Consider the following 26,341-nt stretch of genomic DNA (forward strand, 5'->3'; position numbering starts at 1 on the left):
GTGTGAATAGTAACATTAGACAATCTCCATGGTGTGAACTTGGCCTTCCCCTTGGCAATCACTGGCCAGTATTACCCAGGCAGCAACCAAGGGCCTGAGAAACAAACAGCTCAGGCAGGCTTGGCGGAGGTGGGGGAATAGGCATGTTTCCTAAACCTTAAAAGACTGAAATGATTTCAAGTTACTAACACCAAGAAGTACAAAGATTAAATATTATTCATTAAATATGTTCACTCCAAACCATTCTTATGGACTCACAGATGACAGAAACAACACAAACAATGGAGCACTTTCTGCGGCATAGGCGAGCACAAACCTGGCAATATTCTCAGAAGTTAGAAGCATACTTCTAACTGATCTGATGCTCTCTAGTATTTTGTGTATTTCAAATGCATTAGGTCAATCATTAAAAATTAGGTAATTTGGAGGCATATTTCGAGTATTTTATATACTTGAAACACAATAAATCATACCTCTTTTAGTAAATTCTATTCTTTAGATAGACTTAATTCACTAAAATAAGTACTTAGTGATTTTACCAAGGTTAAAATGGGTAACTATCCAACATGTCAGCTCTGGCTGCGATGCTCTGACTTCAAGATGTTCTAACCACAAACGGGATTGGTCAGTGTCAGATACTGGAATTGATTTCACTGGATCTTTTTTCCTTTAAGTATTTGGGAAAAGATAACAAACAAATCCATGCAGCAGCAAACATCCCCACGTAAATATTCAGGACAGTTTTTCCTGGTGTTTGAAAGCAGGGGGTTCAAAAACACGTGCTGGGGTCTGCTGCAGTCTGTAACACAGGCCTCATGGAAGTAAGAGACGCCTGGCGAGCAGGTGCACAGTGGATGCGGACGGTGCTAGCTACTCACTGCCCTACTTGAGAAGTGACTGTCCTGAGTTCTACGGCGCTCTTCTTTCTACCTTCTGTTTTAAAACATTTTTCATAGGATGACAGCAGTAGGAAATGGGTAGTCTGTTTTTAAAAGCATATTCCTTCTTTAATATTAAGAACTGATAACCTTACCAAAATTTTTTTTTCTTAGCTTTACTATCCCATGAAAAACAAAGCATTAGCTCTTTATTTCTAAGGTTCTGTGATGCTGAATGGGAAGGGCAGAAATTCTTTACAAATAGAAAATAAGACAATTTGCCAGGATGACTTGCACAAGGCAGGGAGAGGAAACACACATTTGAAAATACAAAAAATGCCAATTTCCACGTGCGATTCTGTGAAACATGTTAGTGTTTACAGGTCAAGCAACAACCACACACTAATCTTCATGTAATAAATCACTGTAACTTCTAAAGTCCATTAAAACAGCTGAGAAAATAACACAAATATGAGAGTGATCCGTCCTCTCCAAGTTCAAAGCAAGTCAGAAAACCATCTCCTCCCATGATTTATGTAGCATTATCAGCTCACACCAGGTCTGCCTGCAGACAGTAATTCTTCCTGTCTGGGACCCATGCCCATGAGCACTATTGTAATTATCAGCAATTTTAAAAAATAAAGTAATAAAGCGAGTATGAGCGGCTAGTCAGTATGTTCACTGCTTGCTGTCTCTGCCCATTAATTAGCCTTCCTGGGTGCCAGCCACCTAACCACTAAATAAACGCAGGAAGGAGAGCAGGAAAAGCTACACATGAGTAAAAAGAATAAATAAAAAGGGCATCAACATCTGTGTGAATGCTCCCCACCAGGAAAAGCACAAAAGCACTCGTGTTCCAGTGGTCAGGTGGGCCCTGGGGACACTGTGTCCATGCTGCCCTCTGCAATCCACTCCACCCACAGCATCTGAACCAGCTCCAGGCAGAACACAGCACACACTCTCACATTCCCAGAGATTCCATCTCTTGATGACCCCAGCTATCTGCCCCCTCCTCCCTCCATCACCCCACCAGGCACGGGGTGCCACCCTCCTGGGCACAGGCCAGGGTCTCTCCTGCCTCAAGGCACCTAGAACTCACATCTCACCTCTCAGGACCCAGTTCAAATGTGCCTCCTTCTGGGGACCCTTCCCAAGGACAGGCCCCAACCTGTTGGTTGTTTTATTTTCCCATCAAGCAATCCAAAACCACCCTCCAATAGAATGCAGGTTTCTGGGGGCAAGAAGCGGGGCTCTCCGGGTGCTCTAACTGCATCTGCAAACAGCACCTAGAACCTAGTAGGTAATCATTGACACCCAAGGAGGTGACTGACTGATTCTAAAACCTGTGCTCTTGTTTTTTTTCCCATTTAGTTAAACTAATAAGAATTAGCAGATACCGCTCAGTGGCGATTTCTAAATGATGAACACTGTGCTGGTCTTCACATCAGTACATATATAATCAATGAACAAGTAAAATGAAAAACAAAAAACCCAGGCAGTGTAACAAGGCTTCATTTTCAAAATTTTATTGTCACGTGAGTCCAGCTGCCTGGCCCAAAAGCCACCACCACCCAGCTCCTAGTGGAGTCCTCCACCCCAAGGCGGGTCCTCCTCGGGGGCGCCCCTCACAGCCCTTTCTCTCACTATTTGCCGCCTTGATCCTAAATGACAAGTGTCCCTCTGCACCTTTTCAGTCCAGACATTCTCCATCAACTATTAAAAAGGACTGAATTCAAACAACCAGACTCTCTGTTCAGCCACCCTCTTCCCTGTGCCCTGTTGGTTAAATCACTCTCCTGTTTATACGATTATAACATAAGCAGGTACTATGGTTATAGCTCCCTCCATAGGCATCTACCCTCCTCAGTCTCAGCAAGGCCACCTCTTCCTTTACTTCCCTGTACCAACGGTTGGTGGGCTTCCCCGGTGACTCAGCAATAAAGAACCCGCCTGCCAATACAGGAGGCACAAGTTCAACGCCTGGGTCAGGAAGATCCCCTGGAGGAGGGCATGACTACCCACTCCAGTCTTCCTGCCTGGAGAATCCCATAGATAGAGGAGCCTGATGGGCTACAGTCCACAGGGTCGCAAAGAGTCAAACATGACAGTGTGTACACAGTGATGGCTGGCACTCCGTCTGTCAGGAAGATCGGAGGAAGACAGCACACCATCCTCCCGCGTCACCCGTGCAGATGACTCTCCAGGAGAGACCCAGCACAGCCACCGCTCCTGGGGCTCCGATCAAAACCGTCCTGAAGACTCCTCCCTTCTCTCCTGTTCCCCACTCAGTCCTCTCTCCTTCCTGACTAACCCACTGTGTAAGTGGCTCACAGCTTCCCCCGGGCTCCTGGGAAAAGGTGTGTGGTTGCTGAGTTTCAAACGTGATGGGTCTCAAAAGAAGCTTTTATTTTACGCACACACTTTGTTGGCCATTTGGACAAGCTCTAAATTGTAATGACACAACTTTCCCTCAGAATTTAACGGGTAGGACTACTTTCTTCTAGATTCCAGCATTGCTGCTCGTACATCTAGCCAGTTTGATCCCTAGTTTGCTGTGCAGGTTTGGTTTTTCCTACATGGAAGTAAAATTTTACCAATCTCTGGTGTCCTGAAATTTGACTATAAGGAGCTTTGGTCTGGTTTTTGTCACTCACTTGCCTGACCTTTCACTGGGGTCACATCAGTGTGAAACACTCAATCCTGGGTTTCTTCTCTCTTTCTGAAATTCTCATCAGGTGTATCTTACCTTTATCTTTTCTAGTTTTTGTTCTTTCTTTCATAAAGATTTCTAACCAGATTTTTAAATGTCTGATATCACATTTCTAATAACCAACAACTCTTCCTTTTTCTCTGAAAGTCTTTTTTTTGTTGCAAAACTATTTCACAGAGCCAATACCCTCTCCTTTCTGAGATAAGCATCAAGAGCCTACTAAAGTGATCTGTCTGCTCCCTGCACAGTCTTCAAGTTGCTTTCTCCCCATCATTTTGGCTCTGGTTCATGGTGTCCCTGAAGTAGCTGTGACCCTAAGTCATCTAACTCAGTATTAAAGAAGGGGACGCTGCAAAGCTGGCTGGATGTCTTCAGCACACGGAAAGAACTTGTCCAGAGAGGAATTCTACAGCTCCCCAACTTGGGCCCTGAGCCTGGCTGTCGTGGGTCTGGGGGGCTTGACTTTCCCCTCTCAGTGCCTCGTGCTCTGCTGGGCCTGGGGTCCCAGAGTAACCTGTGGTCTTCTCCTGGGGTGCAGAGTGGGGTGGTATTCAGGGACTAATTACTCATAATGGCAACCCACTCCACTATTCTTGCCTGGAGAATCCCATGGACAGAGGAGCCTGTTGGGCTACAGTCCACGGGGTTGCAAAGAGTCGGACACAACTGAGTAAGTGAGCACACACACACACACAGATATACTGAATTAAACAAAATGTATTGTCAAAGCTCTTTTCGTCTATTTTTGCTTTTTAAAAAATGTCAACTGGAAAAAGTTACATTTCATATGAGGCTTGCCTTTCTTTCTAGCGACAGGGCTGTGTTAAGTGTTCAGCTAACACTGTGCTAGGAATGACTTTTTTTCATTCACCTGTAGACTCTGTTTAACTTTATTTTCCTTTCTTTCATTATGAAGGAAGTTTCTGGCCATTACAAGAATGGGGTGCTTGGACAACTAAGTAGGTGAGAGCCGCAAAGCTTCTCTGAAGAGGCCAGGCTAGACAAGTGGTTACAAGTAAAATAACGAACAGGAATTAAGACAGGAAAAAGGACCTTGAGACATTTCTTCCTAAAAGGGGAATTTGGTGTAAGTTATATAAGTGGGTGAAGTAGGGCCAGGAGCCAGTGCTCTTATTTTATCCAACTGCTGGAGGGTGGGGGAGAGGAGGATGATTCGCCTTCATCTCCCAGCTCTTTAGATCTACAAACGGTAAAAGAAGCCTGATTGAGACATTAACAAAACTAGAGTAGACAAAACAGAAACAAACAAAAACCCCACTCTCCTAGGCTTTGGACAACCACAGAATCAAATGCACGGTGCTGACATCACCCAGGAGTTGATTCAATTATTTCTGTTTTGAGTCAACACACATTTCCAACAACCTTAGAAGAGCAGGCTCCAGAGGAATCAAAATGAAAGAGTCACAAGTTCTCACCCACAAGGACACCTGGCTGGTAAGGAAGACATCATGCAAATAGAATAATCCTAATAGAAAAGGAAAGAGTCGCAAACTCCATCACATAGGAGATGCCCAGGTTACTGTCCAACTGGTTCCTAAGTGGCAGTTAAAAGTGAAGCCACAGTAAAAGGTACATGACAGGACCCCTATTTAATGTAGGTATAATACTATAAATTGGGAGTCTATTCCTGACCAAATAGGAAAAGAAAGAGAAATAAGGACAGACGCAAGTGTTGTTATAAACCTAAGTATCTTGATCGTAAAAGTTCTTTTGGAGTTCTTTATCTTTTATGGGATGGAGTGGCTGAGGCTTCTTAAAATATTTAAACCTAGGGAAGAACAGAGAAGATGGCATCTCTTTCCCTTCAAAACATCCCTAGGGCAGGCAAGGGCATCCTCTGTTGCTCTGACAACCATACTACCTCCTTCCAGTGTATATGCCTGGATGGTGCTCACTGCTGGTTCACTGCACGTGAATGCCTCAACCACGTCCAGCAGGGATGCGGGCATCTTCCTCAAGATGCGTTCAGTGATCTTTTACTCCCAATCTCAACTAACTTTTTTAGAAACCTCTGTGATGTCTCCATGTCAGTGTTTATAACCTTCCCCTGAGCATTAACTTTCTTAAAAATCCACCCAATCATTTTTTTTTCTGGAGCAATTAAATCATCCTTTCCTTGTGCTAAAAGCTCCATTCGCTGATGATTTACAGACACTGCCCAATCAAGCTTAATCAATTACTCTGTACAATAACACGCCTTTTTAATTTAAATTCAGACACTCTACAAAAGTAATTCAATAAAAGGCAGATGAGAGCATGGCAACTATCAGCAAACTCCAACTACACTTTGAATGAAAAAAATGACAACCACCTTGCTAAATCATCTTATGCATTCCCAAACAATTAAAAAGTACCAAATAGGAAGCAACAGTCAGAACTGGACATGGAACAACAGACTGGTTCCAAAAAGGAAAAGGAGTACGTCAGGGCTGTATACTGTTACCCTGCTTATTTAACTTATATGCAGAGTACATCATGAGAAACGCTGGGCTGGAGGAAGCACAAGCTGGAATCAAAATTGCAGGGAGAAATATCAATAATCTCAGATATGCAGATGACACCACTCTTATGGCAGAAAGTGAAGAGGAACTAAAAAGCCTCTTGATGAAAGTGAAAGTGGAGAGTAAAAAAGTTGGCTTAAAGCTCAACATTCAGAAAACGAAGATCATGGCATCTGGTCCCATCACTTCATGGCAAATAGATGGGGAAACAGTGGAAACAGTGGCTGACTTTATTTTGGGGGGCCCCAAAATCACTGCAGATGATGACCACAGCCATGAAATTAAAAGATGCTTACTCCTTGGAAGGAAAGTTATGACCAATCTAGACAGCATATTAAAAAGCAGAGACATTACTTTGTCAACAAAGGTCCATCTAGTCAAGGCTATGGTTTTTCCAGTAGTCATGTATGGATGTGAGAGCTGGACTATAAAGAAAGCTGAGTGCCGAAGAATTGATGCTTTTGAACTGTGGTGTTGGAGAAGACTCTTGAGAGTCCCTTGAACTGCAAGGAGATCCAACCAGTCTATTCCAAAGAAGATCAGTCCTGGGTGTTCATTGGAAGGATTGATGTTAAAGCTGAAGCTCCAACACTTTGGCCACCTGATGCAAAGGGCTGACTCATTTGAAAAGACCCTGATGCTGGGAAAGATTGAGGGCAGGAGGAGAAGGGGATGACAGAGGATGAGATGGTTGGATGGCATCACCAACTCAATGGACATGGGTTTGGGTAGACTCTGGGAGTTGGTGGTGGACAGGTAGGCCTGGCATGCTGCGGTTCATGGGGTCGCAAAGAGTCGGACACGAACAACTGAGCGGCTGAACTGAACTGAAATAGTCTTTATTTTTTTATTTTAATATATCTTTAAAAGCCACAACCATATCTATATGTATCTATATGCCTATATACACATATGTGTATTTACACACATACAAATTCAACAATTCTTAAAAATTCACCCAATAAGAATTGATATAGCTTGGGTGCATCAACAACCAAACCACTTTATAAAAAACTAACTCTACTAAAAGTAAAGAGTATACATGTCCTTAGTTAGACCAGCCTCCAAATGACAGCAACTCAAGCAATGAAGGAAGAAAATTATTTCTTCCAACAAACATAGTGTCCTTAACTAAAGAAAACGTCTCTGACGTATTCAAGCACTGGGAGAAAATAAAGTATTTAAGAACTGAAGTAATTTTCAACAGATAGGAAAACATGTACAGAACACACACTGTCTAAAAAAGTCCCTTATTTTTTCCTTCTAAATAGTCCTACAGTCATCAGAACTAGTTCATCTTGAAACCTTCAAAAACTGGCAGGCCAGCAGCTATTTGATAACTTAATGCGTGAGTGACCCAATGAGTGCCCGACTCTTTGCAACCCTAAGAACCGTGGCCTGCCATGCTCCTCTGTCCATGGGATGCTCTAGGCAAGAATACTGGAGTGGGCTGCCATGCCCTCCTCCTTGGGATCTTCCTGAGCCAGGGTTTGAACCGGTGTCTTTTATGTTTCCTGCATTGGCTGGTGGTTCTTTACTACTAGCACCACCTGGGAAGCCTCTTGGCAACTTAGTACCCAAGTCCAATCTGGGCAATCCATGTTGGCTACTAGAATAGTAGCCTTCCTTGGGAACAGCTACTAAGTAGTTCAATGGAAGAATTTTCACAATGCATTTCTAACGCTTTATGCTAGGATGAAAACAAGTGTTCCTGTTAGGTTAAAGTGAATTCTTTGGCCTTAGGAAAAAAAACTGGTTTCAAATGTTTCCAAACATACGTAAGACTAATAGTAACCCACATAACATCACAAAGCCACACCTTAGTCTCAGTAATATTTAACATGATAATATTTTACTTGGCCAACAGCGAACTTTACCTACGCTGGTACAAAATGATGTAATCGAGGTCCTGTATTTCTTCCAAACATTTTGTCCCATAAAACTCTAAAATGTTCCAAACAGTGATGTGATATCCAAAAGAAATTTATCTTCACAAATTACCAAGGAAAAAGGATGCTAGAAGTGGTATAGCTATAACATTATCTTAATATTTACTGCAACAAACATTGCTACCATGAATCAACTGAAGAGTCTCAGAGTCTAGAGCTTTTCAGAGACAAACACAGAAGCTGCTCGCCTGATATCAGATCTCTGTGGGGATGTTTCAGTGAGGATCCATTTGTCCAGCAGGAACTGGCACTGGGCTTACAATTTGCCTGAACCCCCACCAGCCAGTGACAAGTTTGCTTCTTCACCAACACACACAAACACAGACACAAAACCACATGTAATGGCTCAGCCTGGTTGGGAGTTTATCAGCTTTGAGTCCGTGCTTTGCATTTAATCCTTTAAAATCAATACTTAAAACATTTCAATCCAATATTAATCTGTCCTGACTACTATTTCCACTGTTTAAAAACAACACTAACAACACTTAGTCTCAATGACTTGCATCAATTCACAAGATTAATCTTTCAAAATACTAGCCCAGTAGTATATTTTATTAATGTAGTCCCAAGAATCTAATCAAGCCTCAAATAATCATTTTTCTTAAAGAGCTGCTATGAGAGAGAGAGGGAAAAAAGAGTTGCTGAAAAGAAAAACATTCATAGAGCATTAAGTGGAAGTCCTCTTCAAAGGGGCGTGGGGCAGGGCATTGGCGAATTGGCTGGTTTGCCAGCCAATCAGGGGAGATTCTGCTATGAAATGTGGTTTGCAATTCACTTGAAAATGAGTAATACATAGTTATTGCAAGGGGCAGTTTCAAGCCAACTTTCTCTACTTTACAACAAGGGTTGAAAACTCTGTGCCTCTGAATGACAGAGAGCAGATGGGGGTATAAGACAAAATGATAACCCACACCCAGCCTATGGTGGGGAGACCAGAGGCTCTTACAAATAAAGGGGGCCTGCTCCTGCCAGATTTCCAATTTCTTCAAACACCGGAAAGGAATGTTTAAGACAAAAGTCCACAGTATTTGGAAATGGTGATGTTTAATTTGAACATAAAATACAATGATGCCCAAGACAGTGAGAGCCAAATAAAACTTGGGAGTTTGAGTAGGTCCTATTTTGTCTTCAAGCATCAAGTGTTCGGTCCCTATGGGAAGGAATGTACTGGGAGGCTTCCTAAGAGGGGCCGCAGTTAATCTGTAAAGCATACAATTTATTAAACAGCTAACACCCAGAAGTCATAGTATAAACTAAAATTAATTATATTCTGTCGATTATAATAAATTTGAGGGTAATCATCTACCTTAAAGACCCTTGGCACCTAAGGATTGGAAGACCTAATATTATTAACATGACAGTACTACTCAAAGCAATCTATTAAGCAATGCAATCCCCATAAACGTCTCAACAGCATATTTTGCAGAGGAAAAAAACTTCTAAAATTCATATGGAACCGCACAATCTTGAAAAAGACTCTCACGTCCTGACTTCAGAACCAAGCAACAGTAAACAAAACTATGCGGTACTGGCATAAAACAACAGACGTACAGAATGGAGAGCTCAGAAATAAACTCTTGAATATACACTCAAATGACTTTTTACAAGGGCGCCAAGACCATTCAACCGAGAAAGTCTTTTCAACAAACACTGCTGGGAAAACTGGATAGTCACCTGCAAAAGAATGAAGCTGGACTCTTATCTTAAGTCATATATAAAAATTAACTCAAAATGGATAAACGATCTAAACATAAGGGCAAAAAAGATAAAACTCTCAGAAGAAAATATAAGGAAAAGCTTTCACAACATTGATTTGGCAATGATTTCAATTACATATGATAACAAAAGTACAGTCAATACAAGAAAAAATAGCTAAACCACACTTCAAGGAAAAAAAACCAAACCTTTAGTTTTAAAATCACAGATCTGGTAAGGGATTGAGAGCCAGAAAATACTGCGAGCTCCTACAACTCAACAACCACCATCACAAAAACCCAATTCAAAAATGAGTAAAAGAGTTGAATAGAAATTTTTCCAAAGAAGATGCAAACAGCCAACAAGAAAAGGCTTTCAACATCACTAATCATTAGGGAAATACAAATTAAAACCACAGTAATATACCACTTCACACCCACATTAAGATGGCTTAATATTAAAAAAAAAAAAAAAGGCATCAAGTGTTGGCCAAGATATAGAGAAATTGGAACCCTTGGCACTGATGGTGGGAAAGCAAAATGGAGCAGCGTTTCTCAAGAAGTTAAAAAACACAGAAATTACTGTATGATCTAGCAAGTCTATCTTCCAGTACATATCCAAAAGAACTGAAAGCAGGAACTTACTGGAGGATAATGTAAAAATACCTGGAAGTAAACCCTATAAATATTTCTTTAAAAAAGATAAGCTAAATTAAAATAATCTATTTTTTAAAGACTGGAGAAGTGCTATCATTTTTTTAACCACTTAAAAGGCTTCTTTCATTCATCATCACAGCAACTGTATGTGGCCCTTAGCTGTGTGTTATACGCTTGCACAGTGCTCTGCATACAGCATTTTAATAAATGTCTCCCAACAACAAGGACCATGAGGAACTTCCAATGAACCAGTTACCAGGCAAAGTCTTCAATTTTTTAACAAGTTACATACAATAGTTCTTTTAAGTGTCAATTTGAGATACAGCTAAAAGGATTTTTTTAAGTTATTTATTGCATACTGTTTACATTAGCAAAAAATTAGAAATGTAAATTATAAAAAAATTACAGAGAAGACTCTTGCTTTTACATATAATCCTGAAAAGACAGGCAAAGTTCAAAGACATATATGTGATTTGGGGGGATTCAACCACTAGAAAGCTAATGATTTATACAAATCCCAATTACTTCCATTGTTTTAGGAAAAAAAAATATTCTCAAAAACTTAATTCTAGCATTTTATAAACATTCCTTAGCTCTTTCTACATAATTGAGCCCACTGTTTGTTCATCTCAATTCAAAGACTCTCAGCCTAAAAAGCACCAAATAAGCACCAACTGCATCAAACCGTACGCTATGCATCAATAAAATACGGGCAAAAATGCAGGAAAATACTCAAATTATAGTTCCAATAGTGCTACAAACATCCAACCACTGGCTGGTAAGTAGTATTCTCATGTAGTAACTTATCTGTGCATCAACTTTTACAGCCCAAATTCAGAATATGGAAGGCAACTAAAAGTAGTGGATAGTGCACATTTTCTTTTTTTGGAAGGAGTTCAAATGTCCCAAACCATGAAAGATGATTCAATTTAAAGCAATCCTATAAATATTTAATGGGTTGGAAAGTTATTCAATAAGTCAAAAGGAAGGAAAACAGACTATAAACATATTAAGAGGGAATCCATTCTTTCAAAAAAACACAGACTGGGAAAATTTTAAAGTTTTTTAATCTGGCAAATTACAATTAATTTGTTTCTGTTTTTGTTTTAGCTTTACCTATATTTTCTAGAGTTTTCACAATGACCATGTATTTTTTCTTTAACATGGGATACACAGTCACTATTACAAACAATCATTTGTAAAGAATCAATTTATAATCTGTCATTTTTAATGAAAGATATTAAGATGTAGCAAATAGGTTCCTGAGATGATACATACCCAAGTCATAATGCACAATGACTGTAAGCCTAAATTCTATGATCTGATAGTGACTTGGTGGTAGAGAGAAAGTTCAAGAAATAACCTCAAAATGGTTTTCTTTACATTCTGATTACTAAGAATCACGTACTGCAAATTTCTGCCTGAATGGGACTGTTGTTAGGTAACCTCCACAAACCCCTGGTGGTCCCATGCTGACCTGAGATATCCCTTTCCTGGGCCTCTACCCAGGCTACCTTTCTACCACTAAGCAAAAACTTGAGAGCCAGTTCATCACTTACGGATTATAACCAAGATCAAGTCACTTTATCTGTGTGTGCTTTAGTTCCTGTATCTGTAAAACAGGAATAACCATAGTAAGGGTAGTTCAAAGGTTTCAATCAGTTCAGTTCAGTCGCTCAGTCGTGTCTGACTCTTTGCGACCCATGAATTGCAGCACGCCAGGTCTCCCTGTCGATCACCAACTCCCAGAGTTCACTCAGACCCACGTCCATCGAGTCGGTGATGCCATCTAGCCATCTCATCCTCTGTCGTCCCCTTTTCCTCCTGCCCCCAATGCCTCCCAGCATCAGAGTCTTTTCCAATGAGTCAGCTCTTCGCATGAGGTGGCCAAAGTACTGGAGCTTCAGCTTTAGCATCACTCCCTCCAAAGAACACCCAGGGCTGAGCTCCTTCAGTGTGTGTAAAACACTATACACAGTGACTGCACCATAAATGCAACTGTCACTATTCTGACCACTTCAACCACCACCAGAATCTGCCGCTCTACTCTCGCTTCTCTACTCTTTTCCCCTAACTACTTAAAATAACATAGGTTCTCTCTATAAACTCCCAGCAGACATCTAATTTCAAGGGAATTAATTTCCAGTCATGGTCAACCAAGTAATTCAGACCAATTCTCCTGAGAAGGACAGGTAGAAAAGCAACATATTTTTTTTAAAAAAGCATTTAGTTAAAGGCAGTAGGAACCTGAAAAGACTGAAGATTTCCCAAGTCAGTAACCAGGGGAGGATGAAAGCCCAAGGAAATGAATAAAGCACAGAGGGCTTTGTTCCTCTGGGGATGCTGAAAAATCCTGAAAGATGCAGCTAAGCAGTACTTTTAACAGCCTGAAGGATCAAATAGAGAGGGTTGGAGTCCAGGGCAGGAGGCAGAGGGGAAACAACGCTAGTGGTTTGGATTGAGACCCCAACACATGCTTAATCTAGAAGGGTAATCCAGAAATCGACAGGACTTCATAGAGACTGCAGCTCAGCTTCTATTCCTCTCAATTTGTGAAACAAAAGTGAGAGCCTAGATTGCCAGTTCATCACACCCCAGGTAGAAACAAATCACTCACTGGAGTATAACAGCCCCAAGCCTCAAACTCATCTATAAGCATTTGTATCAATAAAATATATGGCACATTATCAAAAATAATCTGACAAATGAGGTAAAGGAACATGAATAAATAACCAGCAGAAACAGATAACAGAAAAGACACACAGGGATCCCAGACACAAGAATTACCAGACACAGACTTTAAGTATACTTTTCATTTTCAAAGACACAAATTAAGAATTTCAGCTGTGGTTAGGAAACAATTGAAAAAAAAAAAAAAAACAACCAACCAAGTTTGAATTATAAAACTGAAAACTACAATAATTAAATTTAATTCAATGGATGGGACTTCATGGTAGCTTAGCTACAGCTGAAGAAATCCTTAGTAAACAGAAAGATGGGTCAAAAGAAAAGCTATCAGATGAGGCATGAAAAAACACATAGGCTAGGGCAACAGTGTCTGCGATGTCTGTTTCTGGAGTCCCAAAGAAAAGGAGAGAAGTAGGCAGAAGCAGTATTTACAGACTTAAATACTTAGATGGTGGTTGAGGATTTTCTAAAACTGATAAAAGACATCAAACCACAGATTTGAAGAGCTCTACAAGCAAAAGATAGTTAGCCTCTTATAACTTCAGATTCTGTATCCATGGATTGAAGATACACAGGGAAAAAAAATTCCATAGGCCAATAACTATCTACAGAGACTTACACTGTATTTACAACTATCTACATAGTATTCAAAAAACAAAGGTCATGACACTCGGTCCCATCACTTCACGGCAAATAGACAGGGGAACAATGATAGATTTTATTTTCTTGAACTCCAAAATCACTGCAGACGGTGACTGCAGTCATGAAATTAAAAGACCCTTGCTCCTTGGAAGAAAATTTGTGACAAACCAAAACAGGATATTAAAAGTGAAAGTCACTCAGTCATGTTAGACTCTTTGCAACCCCACCATTGCATATAGTCCATGGAATTCTCCGGGCCAGAATACTGGAGTGGGTAGTCTATCCTTTCTCCGTGGATGTTCCCCATCCCAGGAATCAAAACAGGGTCTCCTGCATTGCAGGCAAATTCTTTACCAACCGAGCTATCAGGGAAGCATATTAAAAAGCAGAGACATTACTTTGCCAACAAAGTCCATAAAGTCAAAGCTAGTCATGTATGGATGTGAGAGTTGGGCCATAAAGAAAGCTGAACACCAAAGAATTGATGCTTTTGAACTGTGGTGTTGAAGACTCTTGACAGTCCCTTGGACAACAAGCAGATCAAACCAGTCAATCCTAAAGGAAATCAGTTCTGAATATTCACTGGAAGGACTGATGCTGAAGCTGACGCTCCAGTACTTTGGCCACCTCTTGCGAAGAGCCAACTCATTGGAAAAGACCCTGATGTGGGGAAAGATTGAAGGCAGGAGGAGAAGGGGACGCCAGAGGATGAGATGGTTGGATGGCATCACTGACTCGATGGACAAGAGTTTAAGCAAGCTCCAGGAGATAGCGAAGGACAGGGAAGCCTGGCATGCTACAGTCCATGGAGTCACAAAAAGTAGGACGTGGGTGAGTGACTGAACAACAACAACGTTTACAACTATCTACATAGCATACACACTGCATTAGGTATTATAAGCAATCTAGAGGTTACTGCAGCTATACAGGAGAATATTCACAGGTTACACGCAAGTACGACATCACTTTATACAACAGTCGTGAGCATCACAGATTTTGGTACCGGCGGAAGGGGAATCCTGGAACCAATTCTCCAAAGATACCAAGGGGCTACACATTTTTAAAAAATCCACACCTAGATACATAGTAAAATTGCTGAAAATCAGATTCAAAGAGAAGGTCTAGAAAGTAGTCAGAGACAAGGGACACATTACCTTCAAAGGAACACCAATCTGACAATTAATTCCAGGAAGCTACTGATAATATTCAACCTCAGGATAGACATTAAATATCAAGGAACAGAATAAAGAATAAGATCTTCAAAATGATGAAAGAAATTCTATCCCCAATGAACCTGTCTTGCAAGGAAGACACTAAAAACAGATATCTGGTGAAAGAATATATGTCACTAGCCAACCTTAAGAAAATTCTAAAGTGTGTCTTGGAAGACAAAAAATTACCTGATAAAAAGAAGCTTAGAGATAAAAAAATGCATGAAGAATAACAAAGAGAATATATAAATCTAAATCAGGGGCTCTCAATCTCACTGTAAATTTGAATCACTGGGAAGAGTTTTTAAGAAATACTAATGGCTCACACCTTCTCTCAAGAGACCGTGATGTAATTTGTCTGAATTGGAGTGTAGGCAATGTGTGCTTTGTAAACATTTCCCCAGATGATACCAGTGTGCCCCCAGAGTTGATAACCACTGATGCTAAGTTCATTTGACTGTGTAAAACGTGGCTTGTATGAGGTCTTCCAGGGTTTACATGAAATTAACAACAATGGCAAAAATGTTGAGGGGAGGTTAAAGTGTTCTGATCTTCTATTCCTGGAAGAGGGTAAAAGTACCAATTAATATAAAACATTGATAAGTGAAAGATATTTAAATGTCTAAAGCAACCACTAAAGGGAGAACAAAAGATTATGAAATACGTTCCAAAGTAATATGAGAAAGAAGTAAAATAATAACCACTTTCAAAGGAGTTGAGTAAGGGGATAAACATAGCAACCTGAACGTCCATTGAGAGGTGAAGGGATAAAGGAAATACGGTGAACACACACACAGTGGAAAGCTATTCGGCCATAAAGAGGATATCCTACCATTTGCAACAACATGGACGGACCTTGAGAGCATTATATAAAGTGAAGTAAGTCAGACAGAGAAACATAAACACTGCATAGTCTCCCTTACATGTGGACTCTAAAAACACTAGTTTCATAAATATAGAGAAAAGATCACTTGTCAGACATGTGCAGTGAAGGTTGAGGGGTGGAGAGTGAGCAAAATGTGTGAAAGCAGTCAAAAGGTACAAATTTTTATAAGGTATAAGGTACTAGTTATAATAGAAGTAAGTCTGGGGAAGCAACATACCGCACGGTGATATATTTGAGAGTTGCTAAAAGCGTAAATCTTAAATGTTCTTGTCTCTCTCTCTCTCACAAACACACACACACACACACACACACACACAAGGCAAGTCACCATGAGGTGGTGGGTGACAACTAGACTTAGTGTGGTGATCATCTCACAAAACGTGAGCGTGCGTGTTCGTTGCTCAGTTGTGTCCAACTCTGTGCGACCCCATGGACCACAGGCTCCTGTATACCCACAAATATTAAATCATTATGTTGTGCACCTGAAACTAATATAAAGTTATATACCACTTATACTTCAGTTAAAAAAACAAAAAAACATAGAATTAGCAGAACAAAACAAAAAGCACTAAATAAGACAGTAGATGAAACCCCAAATACCTCAGCAATTATGTTAAACGTAAAAGACACTGTTTCCTACGTCTGCAAAAGAAGAAACAACCATAAACACATCTAAAACATAAAGATGGAAATACTAGATAAAGTACTGATAAAGGCAAAAATTTTACTAGCGATAACACGGGAGAATACAGCTATGAGAGGTTCAATTCCTTAGGAAGAGATAGCAATTTTAAACCTATATACTCCTAATGACAGCCTCTAACTAACCAAAGCAAACAGAATGACAAGTAGAAACACTTTTCCAAAATCACCGTGGCAGATATATTTTTTTGGCCAATCCACACAGCACATGGGATCTCTGACTAGAGATTACGTCCAAGCCCCCTGCATTGGAAGCGCAGTCTTAACCCCTGGACTGCCACGGAAGTCCATAGTGGGAGATTTCTAAGATACCTTTCTCAGTAAAAGAAAAAAGATTTAAAAAATAATTAGGGATAAATACCTGAACAACAATGAAAACAGTATGATCAGAAGACATATAAAATACTGTCAGTAATAACTTACAGAATAAACATTTTCTTTATGCACACAACAAAATTTTATCATAAACTGGGTCATGAAGCAAGTCTCACCAAGTTTCAAAAAACTGAAATCATACAGACTAATTCTCTGACAACAAAGTAGTTAACTCAGAAATGGACAGCCTGAAAGACAGCCAGATAACCTCCACATCTCTGGAAATTAAGAAACGTACTTCTAAATTACCTGTAAAAAAAAAAAAGTCACAATGGAAAAATCTATTGTTTTACTTGAATGATAATGAAAATATTATATATCCAAACTTGTATCTTATTTAAGGGTACAAATTTGTAAACAACAGTTAAAGACCAGAGGCCTAACTCTCAGCACAGTGATTATAGTCCATAATACTGTTTTGTAAACAGCAAAGTTGTTAAAAGACTAGATCATAATTGCTCTCACTACCAAAAAGAAATTTTAATTATGGATGAGAGGTGGTAGCAGCAGCAGTGATACAGTGGTAAACATACTACAATATATAAATGTATCAAATCAGAACACCATACAGCTTAATCTTACACAATGTTATACACAATGGGCTTCCTTGGTGGCTCTGATGGTAAAGTGTCCACCTGCAATGTAGGAGAGAGTCTGCCTGCAATGCAGGAGACCAGGGTGCAATCCCTGGCTCGGGAAGATTCCCCGGAGATGGTAACCCACTCCAGCAGTACTCCTGCCTGGAGAATTCCACGAACAGAGGAACCTGGCAGGCTACAGTACACGGGGCTGCAAACAATCAGACGTGACTGAGCAACTAACACACACATATCTCCTTTGTTCAAAATATTAAATAGAAAGCTAAAAAGAGTTATGAATTGCAGCTAAAGCCCTGTTCAGAGGAAAATATATAGCTTTAAACAAATCAGAAGAGAAGAAAAAGCTGAAAAAAATAAAGCAGTCATCTCAAAGTGCTAGGGGGAAAAAAATTAAACCTGTGAAAAGTAGGAAAGAATTCTAATGGACATAAAGTAATAAAATAGAAAATAAACCTACAGAAAATAGGGAAGAGGCAATGAAAGTATCAACTTTACTTCTACAACCACAACAAATGATAACCAAAATTTTAAGATGCCATTATAATAGCACTCAAAAAAAGAAGATATCTATAAATAAATCTAACATACTATATATAAGATTTCTATGCAAAAAGCTTTAAAACACTGAGGTTGATTAGTGAGGACCTAAACAAAGGCATATATCATGTTTCTGGGTTGGAAGACTCAATATTAGAAAAAAGTCCAGTTTTCCTAATTGAACTATAGACTCAATGCAACCTGAATCTAAATTCCAACAACGCTGTTTTTGGTTAAATGTAGCCAATGTATATGCAATCAAGACACTATTGAAGACAATCCAAGTAGAAGGGCTTGCTCCAGTAGGTATAAAACCTCATTACTAAGCAGAGTCATTAAGACAGCGTGGGCTTGGTACACGGATACAGTAGATTAGGAGAGCCCAGAAAGAGTCTCACACATACAGAGAGATAAATTAACAGAGCTGGCAGGGGAGAGCAGGAGGGAAAGGAGACCTTGACATTAAATGGTACAAGCTGGGTAACTATGTGAAAAACAATAAATAAGGAAAAAGACCAATACTTCGTACCTACACAACAAGGAGTTTCAGGGAAACTGTGGCTCCAAATGTGACAGGCAAACAGAAGGCCCTTGGTAGGCAACACAGGAGATTAACTATGTCCTCTGGGGGGCAAATTTCTCACACGTGACACAAAAAGTACCTATCATAATTTTTAAAAAAGTAAAACTGATAAATTAGACAGTAAAATGAAGGACTTCTAAAGGTATCATGAAGAAGAGGATAAAAAGGCAAGTAGCAGAAGGGGTAGTGTTATCTCAATAACCTCAAACTGGAGACATTCCAAATGTCCGTCAACAGCAAAACAAATTGTGCTTTCTTCAGATATGGGAGTACTATACAGCTGTGGAAACAGGTGAACCACAGCTACAATCAGTAATCCAAGTGATCCTCAAAAACACGTCCAATGAAAGAAGCCAGAAACTCAAGAAAACAAACTGAGAGATTATTTACTTAAAGACTAGAAAACAAGAAAAGTTAAATTACAGTGTTTAGGGATGAATGCCTGGATAGTAAAACTATAAAGAAAAGCAAGACATAAAGTCAGGCTGACAGTTACCAGGTGCAGTGGGGAATGGGAAGGCTCTATTTCTGGACCTTGGCAGTGGTTACACAAGAGAAGTGGTTACACTTCTCTATCCACAGTGTTTAGTTCTTTCAAAAAAAAATAAAAAAATTTAAAGCAAAGATGGGAAGTGCTAAAATTTAACAAAACTGGATGGTGGATAAGTGGATATGAATACCTTTTATATACTTACCATGCTATTCCTAATAAAAGGGAATAAAAGGTCCTATTTTATGAAAATACACTGTTATACTTTTTTTACCCTTTGTGAATTTAAGTTGTAAAAAGCTCAAAAAGACTCCAGGCTTTACATGTCAGTGTGCAGGGCTGCGATGGGGCCGTAGCACCTTTCACAGGCACCAGTTTGTCCTTACTTCCATTTCGAATATCCTAGCATTCTTACCTTCTAAAATTATCTAAAACACTCCACCAATTTGCACTCTGCACTGATCTATGAAAGCCTGGGATCCAAAGAGATGAAAGGGTTTTCTCTCAGCACGGGAACATGAATGGGAATGCTGAATTCCCAACTCAAGATAAGAGTTACTTCCAGAAAGGAAGATTAATGGGATGGGGGTTCAGAGGAGGCCTATGATAATGCTTTACTTCTCTATCGAGAGTGTTTTAGTTCTTAAAAAAAAAAAAAAAAAAAGTTAAAGCGAAGATGGGAAGTGCTAAAATTTAACAAAACTGGATGGTGGATAAGTGGATATGAGTACCTTTTACATATTTACCATGCTATGCTGGTAATATTCCTAGTGAAAGGGAATAAAAGGTCCTACACTCTTTACACTTACTGGCTCATTTCTTTCTCCATGTAAAAATTCTGCTTGAGCCTAGGTTAAGTCATACTTAGCCTTCCAGAGACAATATATAAAAATTTGAAAATGTTTATGTTCTTTATTACCCACATTAAAATCCATGTTTTCATCTTCTCTAGGCTAAATATCTCCCTTATAAATTTTCAGGTACTTCTCCATTCAGCCATTCCGTTCTGGATGGCAACATCCCTCAAAACGAAGTGTAAGACCCTAATAAACCATGGGAGAGCCTTCTTTGTTGTCTCAATTCCGCTGGCAAACTTTTAACTCACAGGTAACTTAGGTAAGAACAAATGCACTCTTTTCCTTTCCAGCCAGACCAGCCATATGTAGATGTTGGCCTGTTATCAATCCAACATGCACAGCCCTCTTTCCCATCAGAACCCAGTGTGCAGTCTAAGCCTGTCACCGTACCACCACCACCACTCACCCATGACTGCTTCGGCTGGAAGCACTGGATATCATTCAGCCCAGTTGATGAGCTCTGAGAAAAACCCAATGATGCCCTCGATGTTATCACAACAGAGCCTGTGCTCTGAAACTGCAACACCCTTCTCCAACCACAAGAAGCGCCAGGCTGAGGAAGGCAGAGCAGAAAGGCTGTGGCGGGGCTGTTCAATTAACCAAACCTACACCACAGGTGCCCACTCCAAATGATGACTAACTTTTTTTCTGGACCACAATCTTATTTCAGTCATATGTGTTAGCCTCTTCCTAATAGTTTGTCTACCAACCAGGCCAGTGATTTGAAGTCTGGTGCCAATAACATTTTCCCTTCCAAATAATGCCATACACTGATTTTGATAAGATTCCCCACAGGTGGTCAGAGTTTCTTTCCTTAAATTTTTTTATCAGAATGCAAAGACAAAACAAGCTTACTATTGTAAAAAAGAGAGAACTTGCACGTTATACAAAAAAGCATTCTTTTTTTTTTAATCCATGGAAAATGTAAAACGGCAAGGTCTCCTTTAATTACAACCTTCAAAGAAAACCACTGTTAGCAGTTTGGCAATACGTGGATTCATGATACAGTATCTGTGAAATTAGTTTCTTTTAAAGAAAATATTCATATCAGATTTCCTGATGGTAGAGAAAATAGGTAAACAAGAGTGAAAAAAAAAAAAAAGAAAGAAATCTGCAACCCAAATAGAAATGTCATGAAACACCCTGATATAGAAGGAGTAACAACTCAGTAAGACAGTTCTCAGCCTGGCCTTGCTGCCCTCTCCTGACTCCCTTTTTCAGGTATGGATGAGAAGACCTACTTTACCAGACTTTTGGGGACTTATGTAAGATGCTGTACCCACATGAGTTCTGTTGGCTTTTTGTTTGCTGCAGTTTGTTTTTTTCTACCTGCACAGGAGAAACCCCTGGGGAGCCTGTGACAGTGAGATTCCCAAACGTCCTCAAGGAGAAATCTCTGGGGGGTGGGGCCTGAAAGTCACAGGCAAGTGTGCTTTGCAGAGGAAAAGGCATGAGGCATATCTGGTTTTATTACTGCACTGTTTAGCCTCTAACACGGAACCTGGTAACAGTGTTCAGCAAACATTAGTGGGATGGTTAACAAATGAAGAGTTGTATTTTAAAAACAGATTAGTTACGTTGCAAAAGATTCCATGAAAAAAAGCTTCCGTGATGCTTATGTAAGAAAACGTCTCTCGGCAAAAAGCAGTTATTAGCTGTACTTGATACAGAGATCTGGAACTGATTTCTATTTTGTTCACTTTCCATCTTACACCATAAATCAAGGTGCACTATACTAAATTTAATTAAGAGTCAAGGTAATCTAGTTTACCTCACTAAAAAAACAACTCATGAGAATTGGATTATGGGCGATTTCCAACTCTCAAATGGCCTCCCTCCACAGACTCTACAATCACTGTTCAAAAATTTATCCCTTTTTAATCACACAGAAAACTATTTTCTTTCAGTAGTTCTTTAGGAAAATTCAAAATACTAATTGTTAGGTACCAGCTTCAGTAAGCAATCTGTCTGTCACTTTGATAAAATGTATGTACCTGGTAGCCATAGGAGGCTAGACACCACCAACACATTCACCGTGAAATTTCCACGGACAACACGAGGATCTCAGGTTATTTTTCATTTCTTAGTCTTCAAATGGATTTAAAATTTCTACAATAAATATGCACTCCCTATGTAATTTTTCTTGTAATTTTAAACAGAAAATGCAAAAGCCCAAGAATTTAGTAAGAGTGATATAACTGAGGAATCCTGAAAGGTTCTTAAGTTTTTATTTTCCAGAGTCAAAACAATATCAGGTAAGTTTAAGATATTATTTTCTATTTGGAAAAATAATTAACCCTTCACGTACTACCAAGAATTCTAAAGCTCTTTAACTTAAAAAAAAAAAAGTTTTCAAATTCTATGAAGGCCATTATTGGTTCTACTGGCAAAACGGAATACAGAGAGTAGATCTGATCAAAGTATTGTATCAAAGTTAAATTTCTTTAAGCTGATAACCAAATGGGTTATGCAGGACACAGTCTTTGGTTCTCAGGTTCTTAGGAAATACACTTGCAAGTTTTCAGGGGTAGAGGAGTAAGATGTATGCAATTTGCTCCCTTTGCTTGTTTGCAAAAAATACATAATTACACAATCAGTGACAAAACAAATGCTGAATAGGGGGAAATGTTAAACTGATGAATCTGGGTAGAGGGTATAAGAGTTGTTCATACAATTTTTGCCATTTTTTGTAAGCCTGAAATTATTTCTAAATAAAAATTGTAATTGAAAAAAGTTAACAGAAAAAAATACTCAAAACTGTTAAGATCATACTGGACCAACTTTAACCAAGGCTTTATTGTGGGAAAAAATAACTGTGCTAATAAAAACACTCAGACAGCACCAACTTTAAAAAATAAATTAGCACCACCCAGGAGAAATACAAGTCATATATGTTATATTTGAAACAGGTGAGACTAATTTTAATATAATTTACTTAGCCAGTGTGGAAAATATCACTTCAATGCAATCAATATGAAAATTACAAATCAGTTATTTTACAAGGTTGTTCATAGTAAGTCTTCAAAATATGGAGTGCATTTAGCACCTACAGATAATTCACATGCTAAATTTCTCAGGAAATATCTGACTTGCATTTACATTCAGAAAATGTAGTTTAAAAAGTAGACTCATATAAAAAGTTGATTCCAAACACTGAACTGAGTATTGTTTTTAAATGTAAATTAGCTAAAATTAAATAAAATGGAAAATTCATTCCTCAATCATTATAGCCACCACTGCAAGTGGCTACCCTGTGGGACAGCCCAGCTTTCGATGATGAAAACAAACTTTATCAAAGGAGGATTTGCCAAAACTTAGTACATCACATTTATCAAAGGATTTTAACACAGTTATGATAAAATAAAAGCTGATGCTTCTATCAGAGGCATTGGTATTTGTCCAGGTCATAATCAGACATTGCCTCTACCATCACTTAAATACCAGCATTGATCTTCTGCCTCAGATGTCATACTATGAGTTTCCTGAATATTGGCTACCAGAGGGCCCAGTCATTTTAAAATGTGGTGGAACGAACTAGAGCTCTGGCTCTCAGAAGCCTCAGTGTCCAAACTGTACAGAGTGCAGGATTTCAGCACGAATACCACAAGGGAGCAGGCCCTCAAATGAACTTGTCTCGGATTTAACAGAGGAAGTGACCCTGAATACAGAGATTCTTTTTCTTTCCTTTTAAACAGGTGTATGAGATTAATTCAGTCAACACCAAGCAACACTCAAGATTTGCCAATCAATAATTCTGTGCCAAGCAATCTGATCAGGGATTTGGCTAGAATCCCTTTGGCTAATCTCAGTAAGGACCATCTCAAAGAGAATCCTGATTTAGGCCATTCTCATCTAAACCAAGGCTCAGGCGGCCCTTTGCCTGGAAGTAAATAAACAAAATCAAATTATATATGTATGAAGGAAATTCTGCCTTTTGGACAAAAGAAAAAACCATCTGAAAGATAATGTAGTAAGGGTGGGCAAAAATACAGCTCCAAAGATGAGAAGTTTTCCTAAAACCGCATTCAAACACCATTTTAGGGAAATGTCTATTTCCACTTTCTGTCTAGTCGGACTTTCCAACTGAACAATGATGTGGATAATAACCAAACTTAATCCACAACAGCTAATTCTGGTGTTGTTCACTGCTCTTTCTCTGCAGGCATTCAAGTGCCTGTTTAGACCTGGAAGGAAGATATTCTTTAAAACTGATGAACCCTTGATTGTAAATTCACTAGTGCCTGAAGTTACTCATACCTCTGGGAAGTGAGGTAAAAGAATGTGAACAATGGTTTGTGACATCCTGCCCTAAGAGTTAAATTCTACGTTCCAAACAAAAGCTTTTTCCTTTCCCTCCCACCCCACTCATCTAGCGTGCTTCCCTGCGACACCATATCGTGGATCACAGACGCAACTCTAACCACTGCGTGGAAACGAAAAGAATCCTAATCTAGAAGTATGCTTACATAAGCATTAACTATTTCTACTTGAAACTTCCTCCACCACCACCCTGCTCCCCGCCCCTGAAGAATCAAAGCTTTAAGCAGGATGAACAGGACGTTTTAAGCTGTTTCACTGGAGGTTTGCTCTAGAGTCGACTATTTCTAATCGTGGAAATATTTCCACTTTCTGCAGAAAAACACGTTCTGTGGGTTTTTATTAGAAACTCTTCAGTCAATGCCTGTGTAATCAAATCCAGTCTCACTTCTCTCTGAAATTAGCTAACTCCGCAAAAAGCCATTGTAATTTGCAAAAGAGCGAAGAGGGGAAATAAACTACACCAGAAACGCACATTCCAGTCCGACAGTTCAAGCACTATTTCGAGATACCAAGTAAAAATAAAGTCCCATGTCTCCCTCGTGGACAGAAAGGTTTCTACAAGCGGCCAGGTCCAGGCCACAAGGCAGGACCCGCTGACCCCAGCGAACCTTCCGGGCACGCAAGCACTGGACCATCGCCCGGCACAGACGTGTGCGTTCGCGAGGTCGCCAGGTGTGGGGAAACTACGCCGAAAAAGTACGCTTCAACCAGAGTTTTTTACAACGTATTCACGGGTACTGTCCCTGCTCGCTGAAACCCACCATAAAAGGGAGCTACGCCGACAGCGGAGAAGGGTTTCCCCTGGTTCATCAGAGTCAGGCAACCGGATTGTATTTAACAATCCCTCCCGAAGGTCCGACGCCAGAGCCGGGATCCGGAGCGGGAGGCGCACAGGAAGCAGAGGGCGCACCCGCTGCGGGGAGCGGAGCCGCTCCGGTGCCGGGCGCTCTCCGGGCGCCCGCATCCCCGCGGCCCGGCCCACTCGCCAACAAAGGCCGCATCCACCGCTCCCGGTGGGAAGCCCGGGCGCCGCACGGGGACCGGGTTGGCACGGCCGCTCCCGGAGCGAGCCCAGCCGCACCGGGTCCCGGGCTGCAGGGCGCATGGCAGAGGCTCGCGCGGTCCCGGGGGACGGCGGAGTAGGCGTCTGGGCTTCGCAGGGTCCGCAGAGGATGTGGCGGCGCCGCGGGCGGGATGGGGGCTGGGGCGGCCGAGGCGGCCCGCTGCCCCCCGCAACCCCGATGCCTTTCATTTGGCCTCTGCGGCGGCGGAGACAGCCCGACCTCCAGCGCCAAGCACTGCGCCAAGCCGGGGCGGGCGGGGGAGGCGCTCCAGACCCGCCGCAGCGCCGGACCACCCCCACCGCCCCGCGCGCCGCGACCCCCTCCCGGCCCGGACTCCTCGGCAGGCCGCGCTCCCCCCCGGGCGCATAAGAAAGGGCTCGGGCGCTCGCCCGGTCCCCACCTCAATGTAGCCGGCCAGCGCCGCGGCGGGAGCTGTGAGCCCGAGCAGCAGCACGACCAGGAGTTTGCCAGTGGCCGCTGTGGCCGCGGTCCCGGTGGCCGCCATCCCTCGCCGGGTCGCTCTAGCGCTCGGCTCTCAAGCTCACACAGACGGACCCCCAAGCGTCCCCACCGCGACCCAGAAGCATCTGAAGCTTGTTCGCCGCCGCCCCTAGGGTTTTACACCGACCGGAACTGACTTCACAAAACCACACCCTCCATCTTTGGCACCCAATGCCGACCCGCAGAACTACCGCAACACACCGCCCCTCGTTCAGCCCAGACCCAATCAGGGGGCGGAAGAGCCCGCCCCTCCCTCCGCTCCAGCCGCGCACCCCGCCCGGTCCCGCCCCCAGGTGCTGATGCCCCGCCCCGCCGGACCCCGGCTGCTCTGGGACGCGGGGGTGTGCGCGAGGTTGGGGGGGCCCGGGCAGGGTGCGCTTGGGCCGCCAGCACCCCCCTGGTTATCTGCCTGCACTGCGCCCTTCTGTTCTGCAGCCGCCCGACACCAGACACGCCCCGCTGCCCGCCCCTGCGGG

The 26,341-nt window shown here is 41.2% G+C and overlaps 1 protein-coding gene across 6 annotated transcripts in view; it reads right to left on the reverse strand.

The window, feature by feature from the left end:
• Positions 1-25,926, reverse strand: part of APLP2 (amyloid beta precursor like protein 2) — a 62,306-nt gene extending 36,380 nt beyond the window's left edge. For all 6 annotated transcript variants that reach the window (XM_068977025.1, XM_068977023.1, XM_068977022.1 and 3 more), the window contains exon 1: positions 25,765-25,926. In XM_068977025.1, the coding sequence (XP_068833126.1) occupies positions 25,765-25,869 (105 nt within the window). In that variant the 5' untranslated portion in view covers positions 25,870-25,926. The remainder of the gene's footprint in view (positions 1-25,764) is intronic.
• Between the last annotated feature and the right edge of the window lie 415 nt (positions 25,927-26,341).

The sequence above is a fragment of the Capricornis sumatraensis genome, chromosome 8 (assembly GCF_032405125.1).
Source record: "Capricornis sumatraensis isolate serow.1 chromosome 8, serow.2, whole genome shotgun sequence".
NCBI lineage: Eukaryota > Metazoa > Chordata > Mammalia > Artiodactyla > Bovidae > Capricornis > Capricornis sumatraensis.